This window comes from Siniperca chuatsi, linkage group LG18 (genome assembly GCF_020085105.1).
Source record: "Siniperca chuatsi isolate FFG_IHB_CAS linkage group LG18, ASM2008510v1, whole genome shotgun sequence".
Classification (NCBI taxonomy): domain Eukaryota; kingdom Metazoa; phylum Chordata; class Actinopteri; order Centrarchiformes; family Sinipercidae; genus Siniperca; species Siniperca chuatsi.
The window spans coordinates 20767365-20789018 of record NC_058059.1 but is presented as its reverse complement, the minus strand read 5'-3'; the positions used below and the strand labels follow the sequence as shown (position 1 = coordinate 20789018).

General features: G+C 38.2%; 2 protein-coding genes across 2 annotated transcripts; both read right to left on the bottom strand.

Moving 5' to 3' along the window:
• Nucleotides 1-12: 12 nt before the first annotated feature.
• Nucleotides 13-2523, bottom strand: phpt1 (phosphohistidine phosphatase 1). The gene is made up of 3 exons (XM_044173607.1): nucleotides 2148-2523; nucleotides 1145-1272; nucleotides 13-911 (listed from the first exon to the last, which is right to left on the bottom strand). The coding sequence occupies exons 1-3, from the start codon at nucleotides 2311-2313 to the stop codon at nucleotides 819-821; spliced, it is 387 nt and encodes a 128-aa protein (XP_044029542.1). The 5' UTR covers nucleotides 2314-2523; the 3' UTR covers nucleotides 13-818.
• Nucleotides 2524-5749: 3226 nt separating this feature from the next.
• On the bottom strand, nucleotides 5750-20348 carry entpd2b (ectonucleoside triphosphate diphosphohydrolase 2b). The gene is made up of 9 exons (XM_044173605.1): nucleotides 19895-20348; nucleotides 16162-16279; nucleotides 14326-14476; nucleotides 11940-12099; nucleotides 10879-11106; nucleotides 9602-9871; nucleotides 8536-8655; nucleotides 6942-7076; nucleotides 5750-6834 (listed from the first exon to the last, which is right to left on the bottom strand). Exons 1-9 carry the CDS (start codon nucleotides 20009-20011, stop codon nucleotides 6619-6621), a joined length of 1515 nt encoding a protein of 504 aa, XP_044029540.1. The 5' UTR covers nucleotides 20012-20348; the 3' UTR covers nucleotides 5750-6618.
• Nucleotides 20349-21654: the final 1306 nt, after the last annotated feature.

Genomic DNA, 21654 nt, shown 5'->3' with positions numbered 1-21654 from the left:
AAAAAAAAAAAAAACTTTAATACAGGTTTAATATCTTGATATACTAATCAGCATATCAAGTATCCTCTCACTAGCAATATTACCAGTATATCATGATTTCAAAACACTTCAGCACAATGGTAATCTTGGAAGATCATCAAGTTCATTTGGTCTTATCTGCCCGCATGAAATTAAGGCCACAACGTTCATCAGCAGTTTACAGTTTGGTGGCTGACAGGATTACAACTGCTGTTGGCCTAAAGTACGATAAGGAACAGTGCTTCTGCTCTGCAACAGAAGGAACACAGTGTGCACACAACTAAAAAACAGATTTCAGGAAACATTTATGAAACACACATCACGACTAAGCATTTAAGGTAAATATAATCTTAGCGATTAGGTCAAATGTATGAGGCTATGTGACTCTAAAACAAGTCAGTGAGTGACTGTATGTCACTCTGAAAAACTGCCATGACCAAGTATTTATTTCATAATTGCAGGTGAGATTAAAACACAAATGAAAATCCAAATTTCACTAATATAATCATGTTTTTGTTTTAGATCCAAATGGAGTACAAATGTGAAAAACAACACTGTTTGCTTTTTCTTTACTCAAATTGTAACATAAAAATAACCCCCAAAAAAGGCTTGTTTTCTTATCAGACATGTCGCTGTATGTCAGTCTCAGTCTCGATTATTAATGTGGTATCAAAAAGCTCCTTATCGGACTCCCTGTATGGTTTTTAATGACATGCTCTGCGTTCTCTTGAGGGATTATAGGTAAGTGCAATGTCAATCCAGGAGAAAGGGCGTTCAACAGAGGCTGGTCTTAGTTCAGTTCAGTATCCTTCATTGTCCCAGGTCACCTCATAGTCTGGATACCGAGCCTTCAGTTTCTCAGTAGTTACTGCGTGGTTTGCTCTTCCAAATCCCTGTAATGAAAAGTACCACATCAGTGTTCCATCAGAAAATAACCATTCATTTAAGCTCAAATAATTAATATTTAACACTGAATTTAATTATAATGTGAAAGAGATCCCATCATTAATTATCAGCTGAGCTTTTCAGCCTCTTTTAGCTCATAGTTTTCGTTTTATGGCACATTTACTCTATGTACTGTTGTTGTCTACATAATCTCAGCTTTTATTCAGCAGGATTCTCTCACCATGGAGTATCCATAGACGTGGATCTTCTTGGCCTGGGAATCATGTTTGATCCTCCCTCCTCCAATACACTCACAGTCCAGGAGGCCCCCCTTTTCCAGCTCATCAGAGACCTTGTCATAGATATCAGCTGCAAAAAAAAAAAAGAGGACATGACAGGTGAGCAATGCATTATCACTGTGCTTTAGAAAATATGTCATCTCTAAATATAATTCATAACAACGAAAAATACAATATGCTCAGCATTTCTAATTTGGATTACGATAGAAAAGTAATTTAAACCACAGATTTTCAATAAATATATATTAATATAAATAACAACTGTGCTTGGATTTTGGCTTAAATACAATATTTGTTTGTGATAAACTTGAATGACACACTAGTGTTTGAGCTGCCAACTGTCCATAAAATATGTTTATGCATCATCACAAACTGCTGCTTGGTGTGTAGATGGGCTGCGTCAATCTGGCGGTTTTGACGAGGTTTGTGACTTGAGAAACCTACACGTTGTGTAATTAAGATACAAACTTCTGTGTGGAAGTGAATATACTTATAAACAGTTTATAATCAATAATGGGAATACATTACACATTGTTATTTGTATTTCCTTTTTATGTATGCATATACTGTGTCATAACTGAATGACAACATTTGTTAAATGACAATTATTTTTGCCTTTGACTTTAATAATGGAAAGAATTGTTTTTCATTGTGACACAAATGTCCCATGCCACATTAAAAACAAATCACACCACAGAAAACTAAGAGGTGTATTTGCATTTCAGTGTTGTCCAGCAGAGGGCAGTGTAGACCTGCCTGTACTAAATGCAAAGCACTGTCATTACCAATACATTCACATTAGTATTTGCTTCATATAGCCCATGTATAAATCTAGACGGACCTAATAAACTGGACACTTGAGTGTAGCGTACAGGTCTCGTGTTTGACGGGCGACCTGTGGTGGACCCCTGTTAGCCCTCTTTGGTTTCAGTGCTCCTGACTCACCATGGTACTCAGCCCAGCCGTATCCTCGGACTATATCTACCTCCGCGTCGTCTCCCTCCTCTCTGCTGTGAACTCTTATCAGGACGTACTTAAACACGCCGGACGGGTCGATGTCTGCCTGCGGTATGTTAGCCATCAGAGCTGCTGCCTTCGTCTGTGTGCACATCTCCAGCCTTCCCAGCAACAACACTAGCAAACAGGCAAACAGACAAAAGGCTTGTCTTTTCTCAACAAACTCCGTATCTGTCTATCAGAAGGCTATACGTTTTTTTTAGGCCGTTTCTATTCAGAGCTAGAAGTAAATGGAGAAACACGAACTCGTTACAACTGAGAGCGGCTCCTCCACAGTCACGTTATTTCCGGCCTGCAGCAGCAACAACAAAAAGACTTCCGGTCACAGCCTTCAAAATAAAAGCCGTAAAACAAGTACTGAATCATCACGTTAGCTTTTGACTCAGTGTGTAACTTTGTAAAGAGTAACTTAACAGCAGGCTGAAAAGCAGTGTTTTGCTGCTCTCTCTGCTTGAAAAATGTCAAGCCTGTTTCACCTGTTTTGTGTGGTCAGAGGAGTGCTTTGCTGCACCTGTTACCACACCGAACAGTGATGTCATGGGGTTCTGGAGTACACCTGCACATCACGGGCAGGAAGGTGAGAAGTGAAACCACTGCAGGTCAGCAAAGACAAGATTTTGTTAGGGGGGTGTTTGGTCACTCTTGAAGAGAAAAATGCCAGCAAAGACTCCAACCTGCCATACTGACTTTGAGGGCTAACAGCTTCATGTTCTTAAACCACAACAGTTTAAATGATATTGAGGAGTGTTTTTAGAGGATATTTTAAAACTGAAAATGACTTTTAAAGTCTTCAACTTTACGTCTTCAAGATGCAATTTAAAAAAAAAGAAAACATCTAATTGACAGCATGTAAATAATATTATCCATATATCTTTGAACCTTTTTATTTAATTTGTTCCTTATTGACATTACTTTTACCTGCCCTTGTTATTCTGGTTTGTTTTGTCTTGTTTTTTCTGATACTTATGGTTACACTCGATTCAGTCTCAGATTTATTCATTTTATTTTTATTATTTATATTTTTTGTAGTGTGGAGAAATGTGTATAAGGCTCTTGGCCCCCTTCCTCTCCTGCACTTATTCATTTAATCATATCATTGTATGTCCTTTACCATCTACGATTTTCATTTTGCAAGCTAATAAACAAGTAAACTAAGAATATTTTTATTTGAATTTTTCCCTGATTTATAATATTTTAATAATTTGAATGACACCAATTACTGATCTGTACGGAGCCCCTAAAGGTCACAGCAACAATTTTTTTGAGGACTACGTTTGCATTCCCTGGCCATATGTTTTGTGTTACCTCACAACATTTTTCTTCTTCCATTCCTTCAGAGCCATATGTCTAATTCCGCTCAGCTGCTCTCAGCGCAACACAATAGTATATCAGCAGATTTTAAGTGGACACAGGGAAGACACATATCCTGTACCTGGTATGGATGCACTGACTGCCTGTCTGATTTTCTGAATTTTGTCATTGAAGAAGGAGGCAAATTCATTGCAGACCCTGGTGGATAGAAGTTCAGAGGCTACTGACACAGGAGGGTTTGTTAGCCTGTCGACAGTAGCAAACAAGGCACGTGCATTATTATAGTTATTGGCGATGATGTCAGAGAAGAAGGACTGCCTTGCACTTCTCAGTTCTTTTCTTACCAGAGACAGCCTTCGCCTTAGGCTATGGCATCATGGTGTGGAAGAGAAACCCTGAATAAATATTTCACTGGTGTTTTCATTAATGTAGCGTTTTGTGATCACCTCTGTTTGAACGTTTGTGTGCTCAGAGATAGCACTCAAAAAAAAACACACGTTAATGATCAGAGAGAGCAACATCAGTCACCACAACCTTAGAAATGTTCAGACGTGGAGATGATTAAGTCCAGAGTGTGCCCCTTGTTGTGTGTGGGCTCTGTCACATGCTGAGTCCGTCCATAGTTATCAAGAACACAACACAGTTCTTTAGTCCCTCTGTCTTGGAGGTTGTCAGCATGGATGTTAAAATCACCAACAATGACTACACAATCAAAGTCAATATAGATTATAGACAGCAGTTCAGTAAAGTCGTCAATAAAGTTTGCACAGTATTTAGGTGGCCTGTGGATATTTAGAAATATAGCTCGAGAAGAGGAATTCAACTGAAGAGCCACATATTCAAAAGATGGGAAAATTTCTGTAAGACATCTTCTTGCATTGGAGGGAATCAAAAAACTGAAGTTGGGAGGGGTAGACTCGATAAGAACAGCTGCAATGTTATCTTGGTCTAACCAGCCTTGTCCTGAGAAGAGTCATGAGTGCCATTAGCCTTGTAGTCTGGGCCTGGCAGATGTGAGTTAGAGCATGCTGTATTTTGTACACAAGCAACTGGACGTGCTGTAGTTTCATCAAGCTGGGGAGACAGAGGATGATTCTGAATCTAGCGGGGGACTGTGTTCAACAGATCAGTAAAGTCCCGTTTAAGCACTTCAGACTTTTGTTTCACAACATCATTGGTCCCTAAGTGCAGATATGATTTTCCACATTTGGGTGTGCAGCCACGATACGCAGGATTCTTTCTGTCAAGTCAGAGACCATATCTTTGGGAAAGTAGAGTATAATACTAACTAAGCATTTTATGTGGCTAATTCTAGTGAAAATGTTGATAAGGTATAAAATTTGTTTGTCACACTCATCTAACATTTATTGAATGGGTTGTAAGCGACACACAGTAAACTGCATCAGCTTTAACTAGGATTGTCCATTTGTTTCAGAACAAAAACATATTTTGCTGTAAGAATAATTTCACATGCTGCAATATACATAAGAATTCAACATGAAGGGGCATTAATCTGAAACATCTTGGAGATTAGCATTGCTACATGTCAAGAGTTGCCTTTGCCTTTTTATGCCAGCACACCTGGTACACATTGGAATGTCTTTATGTTGCAGCATAACTTCTTGAAATGCAGTAAATGATCATGTTTAAGACCTTTGATTAGCCTTTTAATGTAAAATGATTTATATTTGTTGACAATGTAAATCATTTGTGGAGGGTTAAATTGTTTTCATGTTTCACCTCAGGTCTGTAATGCACAATAAAACAGGTAACATGTAATGTGTAATCCAATCCAATACAGCAGCCCTTAAATGCTATTTTCATAGTGCAAAATATGTTGTACAAAATGATACAATTCCTATGTATCTGACACATATGTCAGATTAAAAAATGACCACTGAGCTGAATCAACACCTGTCTGACACAATGTCAACTAAAACTGATCACTACTACAGACGGATGGTTATTTGTTGCAGGGTCACTGTGTTAGATTTCATTGCATAATCAGGTGTTATTTGCACCGTAAAAGTTTGACTGTTAAATCTTTGTTGAGAGACCCCGTGATTGTTTTTCAGTCCTTACTGACTAAAACTCAGCTTTTGCTCACCAGTGATTCAAGTCTGTCAAAATGAATTAATAACCTCCTCCATGTGACACACGGTTTCTATGAAAAAACTTAATCTGCCTCACAATGACACAATGAGACTAATCCAAACAGCTTTAAGGTTCTCAGGGACTGGAGTTTGTTTCTGTCAACAAATGTTTATAATATGCAAACACCTACTGTTCACCATGTCTGTATGTTATTGATTATTTAAAGTGAATCCAATCTAAAATGCAAATAAAAACTTCCCCCTGAAAAACATCTTTGAATACTAAACATTTAAAAATAGTGGTTTCTTACATATTAAGCTGGTAGTTATTTCCATAGCATGCTTCATTGTACTGTTAAAGTGCTTCAGAGTATAGTCACACTTTCTACAAAAACAAAAAGCTGGAATTTTTTACATTCCATACAACCTAAAATTGGTTTGACTTTATAAGAATAACAATTACATTCAGACCTCCCCTATAGTGCCAATGCTACCAGAGGAGTACTATATTCTTAAACCTACAGGGAAGTCAGAGTACTTGGTCAGTGACACGTTTTTCATTGTGTTGGCTCTGTACTTTAGCACAGTGGATTTGAATGAAAGAAATACTATAAAGTTAAAGTCCCGACTTTCATCAGATGAAGTTGTAGTCGTTTTTATACACAGTCCTACAATTTTAGGGGACAGAGAGTAAGTGGACAAGTTAACATAACTCCAAATGACTTTGCAGTGAATATACAGTCCAGTCTCCATGTTTAGGATCATTGTCCTGCTTGGTGACTCTGTATAAAAAGAGAAACCGTTCCTGCACTGTTCACCCATAATAATGTGAACACACTTAAATAAAGCAGAAATTCCGTTCTCTAACCTTATAATGTAATTTCAGATCCAGTGTGCTACAGTGCTATAGTGTGGAGTACAGAGCCAACACACACACACAAAAACGTATTACTGTCTCTGTTTTCACACTGCCCTGTATGTTGTTGCAGACAGATCTAGATGGTGCTTTCACTGCCTCCTTTTGTCTTCCCATCACGAGTTCGGAGGAAGATGAAGACCAGGACTGCCACCAGCAAGAAGACAAAGAGAAAGATAAGCGTTCCCCACGCTCCCGGGGTCAGGGCCTTCTTCATCCCCGCTCTCTCTGCCGGCAGCAAATTGCTCAAACTCAGCATGTAGCCAAGAGCCCAACCCACCGAAGTATCCCCTGCCTGGAGGAGCAACAAACGATTACAGCAAGTTAGTAGAAAATGGGTCTTTAATTGCAAATGAGCATTGAGGATATTCTTTTTTGGTAGAGTGATGATGAAGCTGTCACCTTCTTCTGGAAGGAAATGCGTGGGAACGACATCTCATCGAAGCTGTATCCTCTCAGCATGAGAATCTGAATAAACACAGTGGACGCACAATATTCCTGCAAACGAGACTTTTCCTCTGGAGCAAGAAGCAGCATCTGGAACAAAAACCAAGACTGTGTTAAAATGTTAAAATATAATAAATAAAAAAATTAAAAAAGGATGCTCATCCGCCCAAAATGTACATGCGGTATGGAGTGTGCCACTAGAATAATTCTGATTGTATTTATTGGTTAATTATAGTCAGTGTATTTAAACAAGAGTCTACGGCTATGGTAACTCTGTTCGGGCTGTACAAAATGGTGCTTTGAGCTAAATGCTAACATACTCGCAGTGACAATGCTAATATGCTGATATTTAGCAGGTATTCTTATGGTGGAGTCATGAACATTGACCTTAGCTGAGGCAAGTGAGGCCTGCCGTTCTTTGGATGTTGTTGTGGGGTCTCTGAATGGCTGAAGCAGAACAAAATGAAGACTTTGTAGTGGCCTAGTCAAAGTCCTGACCTGAATCCTATTGAGATGCTGTGGCATGACCTTACAAAGGCAGTTCATGCTCGAAAACCCTCCAATGTTGCTGAATTACAACAATTCTGCAAAGATAAGTGGGCCAAAATTCCTCCACAGCGCTGTAAAAGACTCATTTAAGTTATCGCAAACGCTTGATTGCAGTTGCTGCTGCTAAGGGTGGCCCAACCAGTTATTAGGTTTAGGGGCAATCACTTTTTCACACAGGGTCATGTAGGTTTGGATTTTGTTTTCCCTTAATAATAACAACCTTCATTTAAAAACTGCATTTTGTGTTTACTTGTGTTATCTTTGACTAATATTTAAATTTGTTTGATGATCTGAAACATTTAAGTGTGACAAACATGCAAAAACATAAGAAATCAGGAAGGAGGCAAACACTTTTTCACACCACTGTAGTCATAAACCAAAGTATTGGACAAATAAAAATGACCATTACCATTCATCCTGAAGGGAACATGAATGTGTGTACCAAATTTCATCCATTGTGATTTCATTCTGTAGTGGATGTGAACATATTTCATAGGATAAGTGAAATCTTTGACCTGCTGATGGTACTAGATGAGAAGTCAGGGGATCACCAAAGTAGGATACATCCTCTGGGCACCATGAATGTTTGTACAAAATGTCATGACAGTCTGTCAAATAGCTGTTGAAATATTTCAGTCTGGACCAAAATGCTGAACCGACTGACAATAATTAAGAATGATAATTAAATATACCTATTAATTGCCAACCTTTCATTTTTAAATTAAAAAGAGGTTTCTTTAAATTAAAGTGGTCATGAAACAGAAACCTAAAATGTGAAATTTTAAAATAATAAATGAACTGTGAGGGGTAATATGACAGGAAGACATATTTGCAAATGCAGTTAATAAAAAGCCTTTTAAAAATGTTTTTTACCAAAGCCATTACGGATGGTTTTAAAAGCATCACTTGAAAATGTAAATTTCATCAGGTGGCACACTCCATACATGCATGCAAATGAGATATTATAAACAAATAGAACATAAATGCACAAGAACATTACTTGATTGAAAGTCATCCTGCACACAGTTTTGGCTGCCTCCTCCAGCTGTGAAGGAGTGCTCACAGTGATACCGGTGATACGCTGCAGGAAGGAGTGAATGTAGAAGAATGCAGAGAACGCCTGATAACACAGAAAGAGGACAAAATACAAAACTCAGACTGGGGCAATTACTAGTAAATGGAAAATAATTTAGCTATGATAGCAATAGAATGACATAAATAATGGGTACAGCCTTTGTTTCTATGTTTTTCTAAGCATTTTGAGGCCATGTTGTGCTTATTCTAGTGTGTAGCCTACTGTGAAAATCTGTAAGTTGTCAATATGTCTGTGCAAAGTCACAACACAGATTGTCGTGCAGTTATTGTGTGCAATTCTGCTCTTTAGTTAGAGTAATTCTTACACCGTACAAGTACTGTACTTTATTACAGTTTGGAGGTACTCGTACTTTTACTTGACTATTTATATTTTTGGAGACTTTCTACTTTTCCTGCACTGCATTTCAGAGAAGAACTCAGTTTCATCTCAGAGTCTCAGTCACTTTGCATACGAAACATACAAACATACATATTATAAATATGATGAACTTATATGGATACAAACTCCTCAACAGTACATTAAGTAGTTTCACTTTAAGCACCAACACTGCATTTTTTCAATTTTAATTCATTATATTTTTGATTACATATATATATATATACATAACTTTGATTTGCATGGTTGGAAAATTAATGAAAGGAACCATTCATTAGTGTTATTTTGATAGTTTTATATTTATATACACGTTTATATTTTTGAATGCTTGTAATGGAATATTTTTATACTGTGGCGTTGCTACTTTTACTGAAGGAAATATGTCACATCTTGTGCTCTTCAGTCTATATAATCTTTGACATACAGAATACAGCAGAATACAATACAGTCTGTGGTTCCAAAAATGGGAAAAAATGATAACTTTGTAAGCATCACTAACGCTGTGTCTGTACCCCTTGTGTGCAGGCTGACCTTTAGTCTATAATGTTACCAGTGTGTATAACCCCTCTGTGTCATCCACTCCTGCCTTTCTTACCATGAAGCTACCGGTGACATTTGGCTGGAATACTTCATCAAAGGAGCACTGGGAGAAGGGGCAGCTGTCGAAGGAGAACAACTCGGACACGTTGGCAAGACAGTGTTCATAATGTCCGCTTCCTTGTACTGTCAGAGAAGCCTGGGAGATGTAGGAGCTGGGTTTGTACTTTGCTGTGCACGGACAGTTGAATATACTGTTCAACTTTAAGGTTCTACTGTGGTCTGCAGGATAGCAGGGGTGAGTGACTGACCCAGAGTAACCCTGAGACTGAGAGAGAGAGAGAGAGAGAGAGAGATGAAACATTCCCTTAACAAACCCATCAAAAACACTATTAGAATTATTCCTTATATTTATTTAAATGCGCATGTGTAATTATGTACTTTTTACACTACCATACAATTATTGTGAAATTTTGTGTTTCGTAATAAAATAATTAGAACCCGACCAATATTGGCATGGCTGATTTTACTGGGAGATTTTAGCTCTAACGTGTTACTGCAGTAAAAGTACAAGTTTATTTTTCAACTGTAAAATGTCCTGCTCAGTCACAATTCTTTGATAACCAAATTTAAAGGATATTATGTTTGTTTATGCTATGTGTGTATGTCATGTGTGTAATATATATTGTAATGTATATTTTTCAAACTCTCAAATGTCGATATCGCCATCAGTATCTGCCTCAAAAATACAGTAGACCTATTGGTCGGGCTCTAATAATAATAGCAACTTTCATACAGATTTCATACATAATTATTATGCTATTTGTTTTATATGTATGCTACTTTAATACCAGACTTATATATACAACGACAAGATAGAAAACATAAATATAATGTCTGGAATCTGCATGTACATACAAAGCATACAATTTGCACATTTTACTACTCATAAAGTTGTATGTTCTACTGAAATCCACCATTCGATCGTAATTATGGATCTGTTTAACTGGCCTAGTCTGGGTCTAAAGACAGTGAAGACACTGACATCTGTATCCTGACCAGAGAAAACAAGTGTTGTCACTATCTACACAGCACATCGCTTGTTTTTAACTGCCAAAATGTTCTACAGTCCACATGAGGTCATATCACTTAAATAAACTTTGTCACAATATCTTGATAACATGTTGTCTTTTTGTTTCAGGTTCAAGGTATTCACTCTCGTTCCTGTGTTATAATATAAATACCACAAAAAGGCCTATAGCCACTACATCTATATATATGATGACAAAGTAAATTTTGTATTTCGGTTTTAGTGAGTGTGGCATGTTACACTACCTTCACTATATGAGCCAGCAGTCTCTTGAGGACCTGGTCCTGCCCGAAGCACAGGAAGCTGTGTGTGTACAGAGAGTACTCCTGGCCATAAAGATGCAGCTTTTTCATGTCATGTTCGTCCTCTACTTCCGCTTGAGTCGCAAATGTTATCTGGGTGGATGCCCCGCCGAAATCAAGCGCCCCCACTGTGGGTCTGCCAGGGCTTAACCAGCGCCCCACAAAACCATACTGCAAAGAAATAATAAGGGAAACAGAAGCAGAAGGTAATGGGCTTTTTCCTGTTCATTATCTTAAGAGCAGCTGTCCTTTTCCTACACATAGGAAGAACTGTTATTATTTATTTTATAAGCTAACGCTATCTATCCAAATTTCCCCAGATGACGCTGCGATTCATCCCCACTAACAAGCTGACAACAAGCAGTCACCTCTGACATCCGAGGGAATAGTGATACTGATCATTGGTTTTGGAGAGGCCACTAGGTGTCATCAGTCACCCGCTAAATAAGCATTAAAGAGACAAACACCTGCAGTCAATTCATCTTTGCAACATTTAAGTGCAAAAACTAGACAAATGTTTAAAATTAATTACTTAAAGGGAAATTATTCTAATGCAAGGTGCTTTTTAGCAGCATCCTGCTTCACAAAAGTACAAATACCCTCATTAGTGACCTGCCAAGGGACTGCAGGTGAAAATTAGCTTTAAGCTAACTCTGGTACAATGCATCAAATGGTAACATTTATGTTTAATGTTGTACACGGTCCCTTTACAAATAAAATAAATAAATAAATAAAATAGTCAGCTGTTGCCGTACATTGAAGATTTCTAAATGAATCATCATTTGACTCCGGTGGGGCTGAGAGCTCAACGCACTGCAACTTAAGAAAACACATGCAAATAGACAAAACACAGGCAAATTAAGAAAACGTCTTCACCAATTTAGGGCCACCGTATGGGACTCTATAGTTGATTTAGATCAAAATACTGGCAGATACCTTTAAAAAAATTCGAACTGATTAAAGCTTGCTCACTGCCAAAACACACTTTGTACATGTTATGGTACCTTTATGAAGTTCTCTAAGAGATAGTTGACGGTGACCCAGCCGTACGCCCCCTCCTCTTGACCGCTCAGTATGGCCGCCCCCTGGTAGCTGAAAGGGTAGGACTGGATTTTGTTGCCCACTTCCTGCAGAATCTGAACCGACTGCTCCGGGCTGGAGAGACTGGTGGGGAGAAACAAGAGTTATTTTACTAAATGGTTACAGCTGTAGTAGATAACTTTTATGAACATTCATTCAGAGGTTGTATTAATAAAATGCTACATTTGAAAAATGTGCAGTTTTCATAAACATCGCTTATGTCTCATTTCACTGCTGACCCCTAAAGCTATAAAGGTTAAACTGACCCAGATCTTAAGGCTGGAACTTAGTCCTTTGAAAACTTCATGGAGATGCCAAAGTGAAATCAGTTACACGTTTGTCAGCAGGACCAGATGCACCAGCACCTGATAACAACTTCAACCAGCCCACCAGACTCCACTAAAAGCCCCCAAATGGACCCGTCCCAGACAGACATGAAGACAGAATCTCTCTATTGATTAATTATATTTTAGTTATGTACAGTTTTTGTTCCTGCCTTTCTACACTTGCATCTTTTGCAAGGATTTCTCTGAGCAGCAGTGTAAGAAAAGGCCTGAGCTGCAACCAGCACTGAGGGAAGTGATGGAGAGAGTGTTATAAACAGTTCATATATGTACATTGTATGGAGTTACATTAGTGCCAACATTTTAAGAGTGCTAAGGGAAGTTTTGAGTGTGCAGACAGATAAAAAATAGGCAGGCTGTTGCTTCTTAGTCAAATTGTAGCTTTTGGACACATTTACACCGAGCAAATGATTTACATATTCACCTCAGTCTGAGTGATTGGGCAGCTGTTTTCTGCTGCATATTTGCATAAAGTCAAACCTCATCTACTTTATGTTCTCAAAGCTTCATGCACAGTCACACTGTCTTGCTCAATTAGAGGAATAAAAGATGCAGATAGATTGAAGAAAAATGTCTTAACAACCATGCCAAGACAGCAAACCTCACACATGACCAGTTTGGTTTACACCATACTTCTACTTTCTACTACTACTAAATAATATGTATATATAACTTAATATGCTGTAGACCTGCTGAAGAACTGTTATAAGCAGGCAACTTACAGTAGTTTGTTTATTTCATATGTACTGGAGGACAGGCTGTATGTTTGTATTCCCTCATTTAAGTAAAGAAAGGAGGAGTATCTACAGGGCTCATATCTTAACAGACATAGGCCACACAGCTCTGTATGCAAAATATGTAGATAGGTAATCCAAGATAAGGTATGCACATTCACTGAGTCAAGAACATGTCGGTATAAGTCCTTTGAGTCCAGATGTCGGCATTATCCGTGAAAATGCCGACATCTGGACTGACTTTTTCTTCCACGGCAGTATGCATACGACCAAATCCATCATTTCACAGATGTCACTGGTGATGTTGTTTACCTTAACTAGCTACTTCATTTTGCAGTTAGCTTGCTGCTTATTGGTAATGTCAGCTAAGTTAAATATACCTAGATTGCTAGTGATTTCATAAAGGTTATTAAAAACTTAATATTAACAAAGATGAACTACCTATTCATGAGGGGTCATTGTGTTATATGTTTTATTTATTTGCAAAATGTAAAATCAAACAGGACATAAAAATAATAATAATAGCAGAACGTAATGTGCAGGGAGAGGAATAACCTCTCCAAAAGGCTTATTCATTAGATTTACCTAAATAACATAAAACTATATTAACAATGTCAAATATATATACTATGTTACTATATTAAAGATGAATCAATATAAAATGTCAGGGCTGATAATGATAATGACATTGTAGTTAACACAAGAAATGCTATTTTTAGTGACATCTTTTCCCCTCTGAAAGTACTACCAGGCAACAATATAATTCATGTAAATTTTTCTGCCTGCCTCTGACATGATTATAGTTGCAGTGTTCATTCACAGCCACAGAGGACCTGCAGACAGCTATTATAAAAAAAGGCCCCACATTATTGGCTGAAATTCCTTATTGAACATTAACAATAATTCACTTATTGGATAATATATCAGCCACCGATAGATATCATGCATCCCTACGCTTTATATCTAATTATGTTTTAATGCTGGTTTTATATTGCATAAGGTACATAATTATGTTTTGAAGAGCACTTTACTGTAGACGAAAATTCTTGTTTTATTCTTATCATACTGTCTCAAAGGATTAGCCTAGGACAGTCATAGAACTATAACAGAGGTGAAGCTCTGTATGTGAAAGAAAAACAAAGTCACGTAGAAACAAAACAAAATTAACACAGACAGAGACAGTCTGGTCACAGAGACACCCCCCCCCCCTCCCCACACACACACTGACTCACTGCAGAAGCCTCATGCCAGCTGTGGCTCCCAGGTACACAGGTGTGAGCTGGTGTCTTTCTTTGGGGATGTCCTTCACTGCCTGTTCCAGACATGCCTCCAAGCTCTGCCCTGCTGCTCCCTGTTGGCCTGCATAGCTGGAGATTCCTCCGCCTGAGTGATGAACAGGATAAAAAAAAAAAACGAAAACCACATTTGATTACATTGAAGACTCGTAGAATCTTGTTCTTGTGTTAGCACAAAACAGCGTTAGGTGTTGCGAACGCACAAGTCGATCACACCCACAAGACTAGAAATGTCCCAGCTACCCGACCAAAAAAAAACTGCATGACAATCTGCTCACAGCTGTGGGTGAACTCTGAAAATGTTAATGTAGGTATACGTTCTTTTCTTGACTCAAACTGAAAAATGTACTTGAAGAACAACAAATTAGTTATTCCTTACTGTTACCAGAAGTCCCTGGTTATAGACTATTTAAGGCATCTTATAATACTTAAATTGTTTGATTTTGCTGTTTTTGAAAATTGTTGCATTTTTACAATTATGAAACATTACAATGTAATCACCATGTTCATGACTAATTTGGGAAAAAAAGTGTTTGTTTATCTAAGCCAAAAAACATAAAGACCCATTGGCAGGAAAGGAGTGGCACTGAGCTCAACTCTGACTCATTCCTGATTCTTGAGTGCCTGAGACAAAGATTTATTTCACTTGCTGTGCTGTACTGTGAGAATATAATCTATTCACAGGAAACAGCTGGCACTATTTCAGACCCCACCCAACAAGTGAGTATAACAAAAAAAACTTTCGAAAGTATAATTTGTCAGTTTTAAAGTAACCAAAACAAACAGTACAGTGTTATACCGAGTGCATATTCCTGGTATGATTTCACTATCAGAAGATTAAAGCTACACTCTGAAATCGGAGCCGACTCGTTTGCGACCGACACATTATTAAAAGATTCCTATGTTTACAACTTGCATGCTTTCATTGGAAAACTCAAAACAGTTGTATGACTGCAGAGTTGGTCATGTAAGGCTTAAAATACTGTGCATGGTCAGTATGGCACTATATCGATTTACCTTAATTACCTTGAATGATGGGTAATGAATGGCATTTACAAGTTGGACACTGTAATTACTTCCACGTGAAATGAATGCGGTATTACAGAAACAAAGGATCCCAACGGCAACCCAGAGAGTCCAAAAAAAGTATAAAAACGTCTATTAAAAAAATTCAGACCACTCCCACAGCTCATTACTGCGCCTCTGTCCACTTGTATGCTCAGTATGTTTCAACCACTCACATTTTCTCACAAAAACTCTTTTCACCACTCTTGCAGCATAAATGGCTTCTTTTTCTTCGTAATTCATATGTACACTACTCTCGCTGAAATATGCCAAAATATACAGTTTCCACTTGTCGCTATGGGGTTAGCTACTTAGCTTTAGCTTGCTAATGGTCGTTGTGAGCAACAGGCAAGCTGTGCTAGCGTCAAACAGAAGCCATATTTTGGTAAAAAACATATGGCCGTCTGGAACATACTAAGCTTAAGAATGAACAGAGGAGAAACAGATAGTGTTGCAGCAGTGGTTTGAAACATTTCCATGGATGTTTTGTAGTTTCTTGTTTTTTTACTGTGAATCTTGGTTGCTGTTGGAATCTGTTGTAACTGCTGTGAATCTGAGCTGACTACAGATGCTGTCCTCTGAGAAGAAGAAAGTTAGAAACATTTCAGAGCCACCTCTCAAGCCTACGAATAGGAGTATTTTTACTTGTTAGTGTTTGGTATGCAAAATAGAGATTTTTGGATTGTTGGAGAAAGTGCTGATACTTACCCTGAACATGACATTCACTGTGCTGGGTGACCACACCGGTGCCATTTTGCTTGTCTGCCGGCCACTTGTATATATACAAAGCTGTGTGCGAAGATCCAGCATCCAAGACAATCCCAAACTACAGAGAGTAACAGGCAGACTGAGAATAGAGACAGCTAAGCATTTCCAAAAGGTAATTGTGCTGACAGCCTTGTAAAGGGGAGTCCAGTTGCCAAGATAGAAGAACATGAATGACTTTTAAAAAATAAGAGAAAATGTTATTTCACAATTGAATTTTTTGTTATTCCTATGGCTTAGAAAATTCAATTTCTTAAAATAAAACATGAAATGCAAATGAAATGCACATATTGAAACAACTGCAGGAATGCTCTGTAGGCGTTTTTGTGTATTGAGGGCAAAGCTGAGTTCAACATATAGAAACCTTCTGGATCTGGGACTCATTAACTCTCCCAACCATCTGATATTAAAGCACAGATGAAATCCTGGATTCTTTCCATAATTCTCACCCAGCTACTGATCTGTCCCAATCATCATAGGAACGTACTTTATACTGTTGCTGTAAAGTATGCAAGAGGAAAATGATAAATATCAACGAGCAATTTCTTCTCCGCCTACAGTTTGTTCTGTTAAGTGTCTGAGTCAGAAAACACAACTCATGCTTTGACTTTTTCAAGCTATGTTATGTTTTATATACATAGAGAAGAACAAGCTTGTTCAATTTTTCTCTGCTCCGTTTTCCTCTAAAATGAGGACTAATAAGATTCTTATGATATTATATGTTTTGAAGCCATTAGCTCTTAGCCTCTTTAGTGATATTCCTTTTTGTTTGAGGGTGCCTACCTCTATTGCGTGTCCATCACTATCTTAGGCTTGCTCTCCCCCCTTGTTAGCAAAATTATCAAAATGAATCCCCCTTTGTTAACCTGCCATCCCCCCTTTCCATCCCCTAGTAGCAGAGAGAGTGCAGAGGCAGAGGGGTTGTTTAGTTGAATATGTTAGTCTAGTCTGCCAGACTCAATAATTCTTTATCTGACTGAGGTTTGTGCAAGTTGGAATCTATGGCCCGACCATGGCTCTGAATTATCAGTAGCTTAACTGATAGCTGTGTATTGATAAATCCATGGCGCTGTCCGTGGTGCTGAAGTAGCAGATGGATTTGTAATTGCGCCTTTTTCTCTCAGTCCCGCCCTTCTGTCAGTTTTGTCTTGGATCTATAATATTGTATACTATAAATACTCAATTCTATACTATATTGTAGCCTATATACTCTATAGAGAAGTGATCAAAGTGACAAGTAGCACTGTGTAGTCGTGGGGTGCTCCCACTGGGCCATCCCCCCTGTTAAAAATGAACTAATCACAAACTGAGTATAGCTGACTGTCGTGTGAATTGAATCCTCAGGTGCTTCTTATTATCCTGTTCATGGATGCAGTCTCTATCATAACACTTCATTACCATATGAGAAACCTAAAATATATCAGAGTGTACTGATAAGTTTCCCTAACCTGAATTATAGATCATCATCATAACTGGTCATGGTCTACTCACTGTGACGAAAACCCTGTTGCCCTGACAGTGCTTCCACTTTCACTACAACGTAGAATACTAAACTAAATTAAATGAAAGGAAACACTCAGAATGTGTAGAAATCCAGCCATGCAAGAAGGTATGTGATTGACGAGCCAAAGGGACCACACACAGACACACACACACACACACACACACACACACACAGACATAAATCCACGTGCAGAAAAATACACACATGCACATTCTTCCACACTCAGGCATTTGCAAACACACAACTTCTCAAATCAGTACAACAGGTGAACAGTAACATCATGTGGTGCCGCGTTATTTCTCATAATATTTTCTCATTACCGCTGTGCAGTCAGTTGTAAGGACTCGCTCTAACACTTGCCAAAAACACAGAGGAGCTCTAATGATCTGTTTTATCCTTTCATTTGATAAACTATGGGAACGGCCTGCACTTATCTCCCTGCAGAATGTAACAAAAACCCTTGTGTGGCCTTTTTTGTGACTGGTCGACCACATTGTTGCTGAGTGAAAGGAACCATGGGATATTTAAACAAAAACAAGGAAGCAGAAGAAACAGAAGCTGGAGTTGATCGGTGCAGCAATCCTGCTCTGAATGCCAAAAAAGCACTGCACTACAGTTTCATGTCTTTCATGCAATTGTTAGAAATAAGGCTAAATATATCTTGTAACATTATTTGTTTCATTACAATGAGGCAACTATACAGTTTATCAGTATTTCAGCCATGAGGTCACCTGAGTGTGTATATATCACAATGTTACTGATAGCTGCCTTGTGATAGGCAAACAACATACTGTCCTCAGCTGATCTTCGGCAAGAGAGGGATGGGTGACATTTAGCAGTGACCAAGAACCAACAAACATACAGATAATAAACTACAGAAACAGAAGAGGATAAGAAAGCATTTTCATTTTCGAGTTTTCACAGGTAGCAAATTCTTTTTGACTGATGGTTTGAAAATGAAAATGCAAAGTCCATTTCACATTTAGTAATTTCATACATATAAGGTTTCTTTGGAGTTGCTTACACAATTTCTTTCAATTTTATGTCTGAACTTCAATTTTAATTTTGGCATCCAGTAAGCACTGATTTGGTCTAGGCTGAAACTAGATCAAAACTAGTTCATGTTATTGTTATTTCAACAATATTTAAATAGCTATTTTTCAGTATGAACAAGGTCATAATTACACGTTAATATATAATAATTGAAATGCTGTTGAAACAATAATCATGTGTAACCTGGACATCTATAAAACTTTCTCTTTTCATCGAAAGTTAGCTCAGTTTTTACGCCCAGAGGTCTTTTGGCCTGCAAATCATCAAATAAGTGCTTACAAGGCAGGTTTTGTATTGTGTTTCCCAATATTAAAATGTTCATAAATTTTTTTTTCCATATGTGACATTTGGGCCCCGGGAGGTGTCATGGAGAAAAAAACCTAATTTGTGTGCCTGATTTAGTAATTAGTGTGCTTGGTTTAATAACTTGTGCTAATTACTAATTCGAGCTATTATCAGGATTTGCCTCCTCCTGTCTTGTAGAGGGCAGCAAACGCCGTTGGTGGGATGCAGTCAGTTAGCAGGAAGTTTGAAGAAGACAATAAAGAAGACATTTATGAGTCCTCCAGGGTTTTTATGAACTTGTTTATATCTGCAGTATCATCCCGATTAAGTCCTTTATCCTGTAAATTACATTTTACGGGATCTCAAAAACAACACAGTGTTGTGTTTAAGGGCCAAAACCTGAAGTATATCCACATATCTTAATCTAAGATCTAAATAAAACTCAATAAATAAATAAAGCACAATTTATTTATTTTTTCAATGACCTCCTGAGCTATGTAATAATTCAAACATATAACAGATAGGCCTACAGTTTCAATTTGATTTATTCAGTATTGTCAGTCCTGGGCTTCCATAGTTTGAAGGTTCAACGGCTGAGCAGTGAATATTAAACGAACTCATGATTGTGAAAATAGTAGAGGATTCAAGTGTGAACTTGAGTAAACTACACCCAAGTACAAATGTCACAGAATCCTCTAGTGCCACATATTTCTGTGTAAAACCTTCTTTGCTCCCCTTATGCATCCTGCACAGCAGAGCTTTGGTTATACCATCCCGATAACTTAACACCCTGACAAACACTGATCCAAAAATACCCAACGTAGCCGACCTTACCATGAACCCCGGTCCCTCCTGAACGTCCTCAGTGGGGATAGTCAGGAGCAGGATTACAACAAGTCCAAACACCAGCAGCGCGATGGGGACGACGGGATGAGCGGAGCGCTGAGCCATGAATGAAAGGGAGAAGCGCAGCTCCTCTCTGCGCCTGGTGAAATTTGAGCGCGGCCAAATGGGAGCTTCACGCTTCACCTGCTGCCTGCCTGCCTGCCTCCTGTTTTACATTTAACTTGATCTAGCAAAGCCTGACCTGAATTTATGTACAGAGCGCAGATAAGTCCTCCTCCATGTGTCTAAAACCTTCAGAGAATGAAAACAGCTCCAAGGCTACTGGCCATGGAGGGAAAAATGTTTTTATTATGGTCAGAGCTGGTGGAGAAACTGCTGCTCATTCACATTCAGCGGTTATTTAGGTTGGGGCTACAGTACAATCTCTACCTGATCATTTCCTCGTTTAGATAAACGAGAGAAAGAAAATCCCATGATTCATAATTAGTCAATCATTCATATGAAAACAAGGGGTGGCCTAAACTGGCAGAGGTCCAGATTGTAGGCTATTTGAATGTAGAGCTGCAGAGCTGGTTGTTGTTTTCGCCCTTCATTTGCGTGTGAATGGGTGCAGCTTAAAACCTGACTTGCAAATTTCATCCTCATTTGAATGTCTGAGTAAAGCATGGGAATGAAGTTTTCACTATAGGCCTGCGCTTTCAAGTATTTTTGCCGAAATCCTGTTCTGAGGTGTCTAAATTCGAGTTATTTTGAAGGAGCTTATGAATGTTGCAAAAAAACAAATATCATACTGTTGATGTAACTGTCAATAGCCCATCTGAGTTTAGACCTGTGATGTAAATGCCACAAAGAGTTAAAACATTGTCATCACACCGCAAAATTACCTTCTCTTGTCCCATGATTGAAATTCATCAGAAGTGATAGATTTGCCCGGGCATGTTGAATCCACACTGAATGTGGAGCAGAGAGGAGAAAGAGAAGAGCAAAAAAAAAAAAAAACAAGCCCACAATGAAGCCTTTAATAAGAATTAAAGACCTAAGAGAAGAAGCTGTGATAAATGAAATAATAAAAAGAGATCCTGTCATAAATAGTTGCCATAAATTAATAAGATACATTACATTCTCAACTCAAGGTCCACTTACTATTTTCCTCAAGCTTTCCACTGTATAACACGTTCTTTATCAGTTTCCTCAGTCGTCATGGAACTGTAGTGGTTCAGATTTCCCATTTTTCTGGGCACTTTTCTCCTAAAATTGAGTTGATTTAGTTTGTAATCAAACTGCCTTTCAGGAATGAACTGTCAGGATACATTTTTAAAGGGGTGCTCCTGTTATTTAGTGCGGTACGTTAGGAGACTTATAGGAGATAGATTTAGAAAAGATTCAAAGCAGCAGAGGCCACAATATTCTGACTTTTAGTCTCAAGTAATGGCCAAGCTCCAAAACACCAAATCCTACATTTCCCATAATGCATCTCTATAGCATTTTCGTTACAGTCTCCCTGCCTAGAAAATGTTCACGTCTTTCAAACTGTGTTTTGAGTCAAATAGGCCTTTTTCATGCAAGACATTTTGACATTTCATCAGTAGGAAAAACACAGGTGTTAAATAATAAAATTAATGATGGCTGAATTCCATTTAGCTGCATTGGTTTCAGAATCTTGGTATTGTGCATGCTGGCTCACTGTCATGGCTCGCTGACAGTGTCACTATGCTTGTCAGTTTGTTTTTAAATAACATGGTTCAAAG

What these genes read in the sequence shown, in the direction of transcription:
- phpt1 (XM_044173607.1), bottom strand. Translation starts at nt 2,313, where the DNA reads ATGTGCACACAGACGAAGGCAGCAGCTCTGATGGCTAACATACCGCAG. An exon ending in CGGCTGGGCTGAGTACCATG is followed by an intron (nt 1,273 to 2,147) that starts GTGAGTCAGGAG and finishes TTTTTTTTGCAG; the next exon opens with CTGATATCTATGACAAGGTC. An exon ending in ACGTCTATGGATACTCCATG is followed by an intron (nt 912 to 1,144) that starts GTGAGAGAATCC and finishes TTTTCATTACAG; the next exon opens with GGATTTGGAAGAGCAAACCA.
- entpd2b (XM_044173605.1), bottom strand. Translation starts at nt 20,011, where the DNA reads ATGGCTCAGCGCTCCGCTCATCCCGTCGTCCCCATCGCGCTGCTGGTG. An exon ending in ATGTCACCGGTAGCTTCATG is followed by an intron (nt 8,656 to 9,601) that starts GTAAGAAAGGCA and finishes CTGTGTTATCAG; the next exon opens with GCGTTCTCTGCATTCTTCTA. An exon ending in GCATTTCCTTCCAGAAGAAG is followed by an intron (nt 6,835 to 6,941) that starts GTGACAGCTTCA and finishes TTGCTCCTCCAG; the next exon opens with GCAGGGGATACTTCGGTGGG.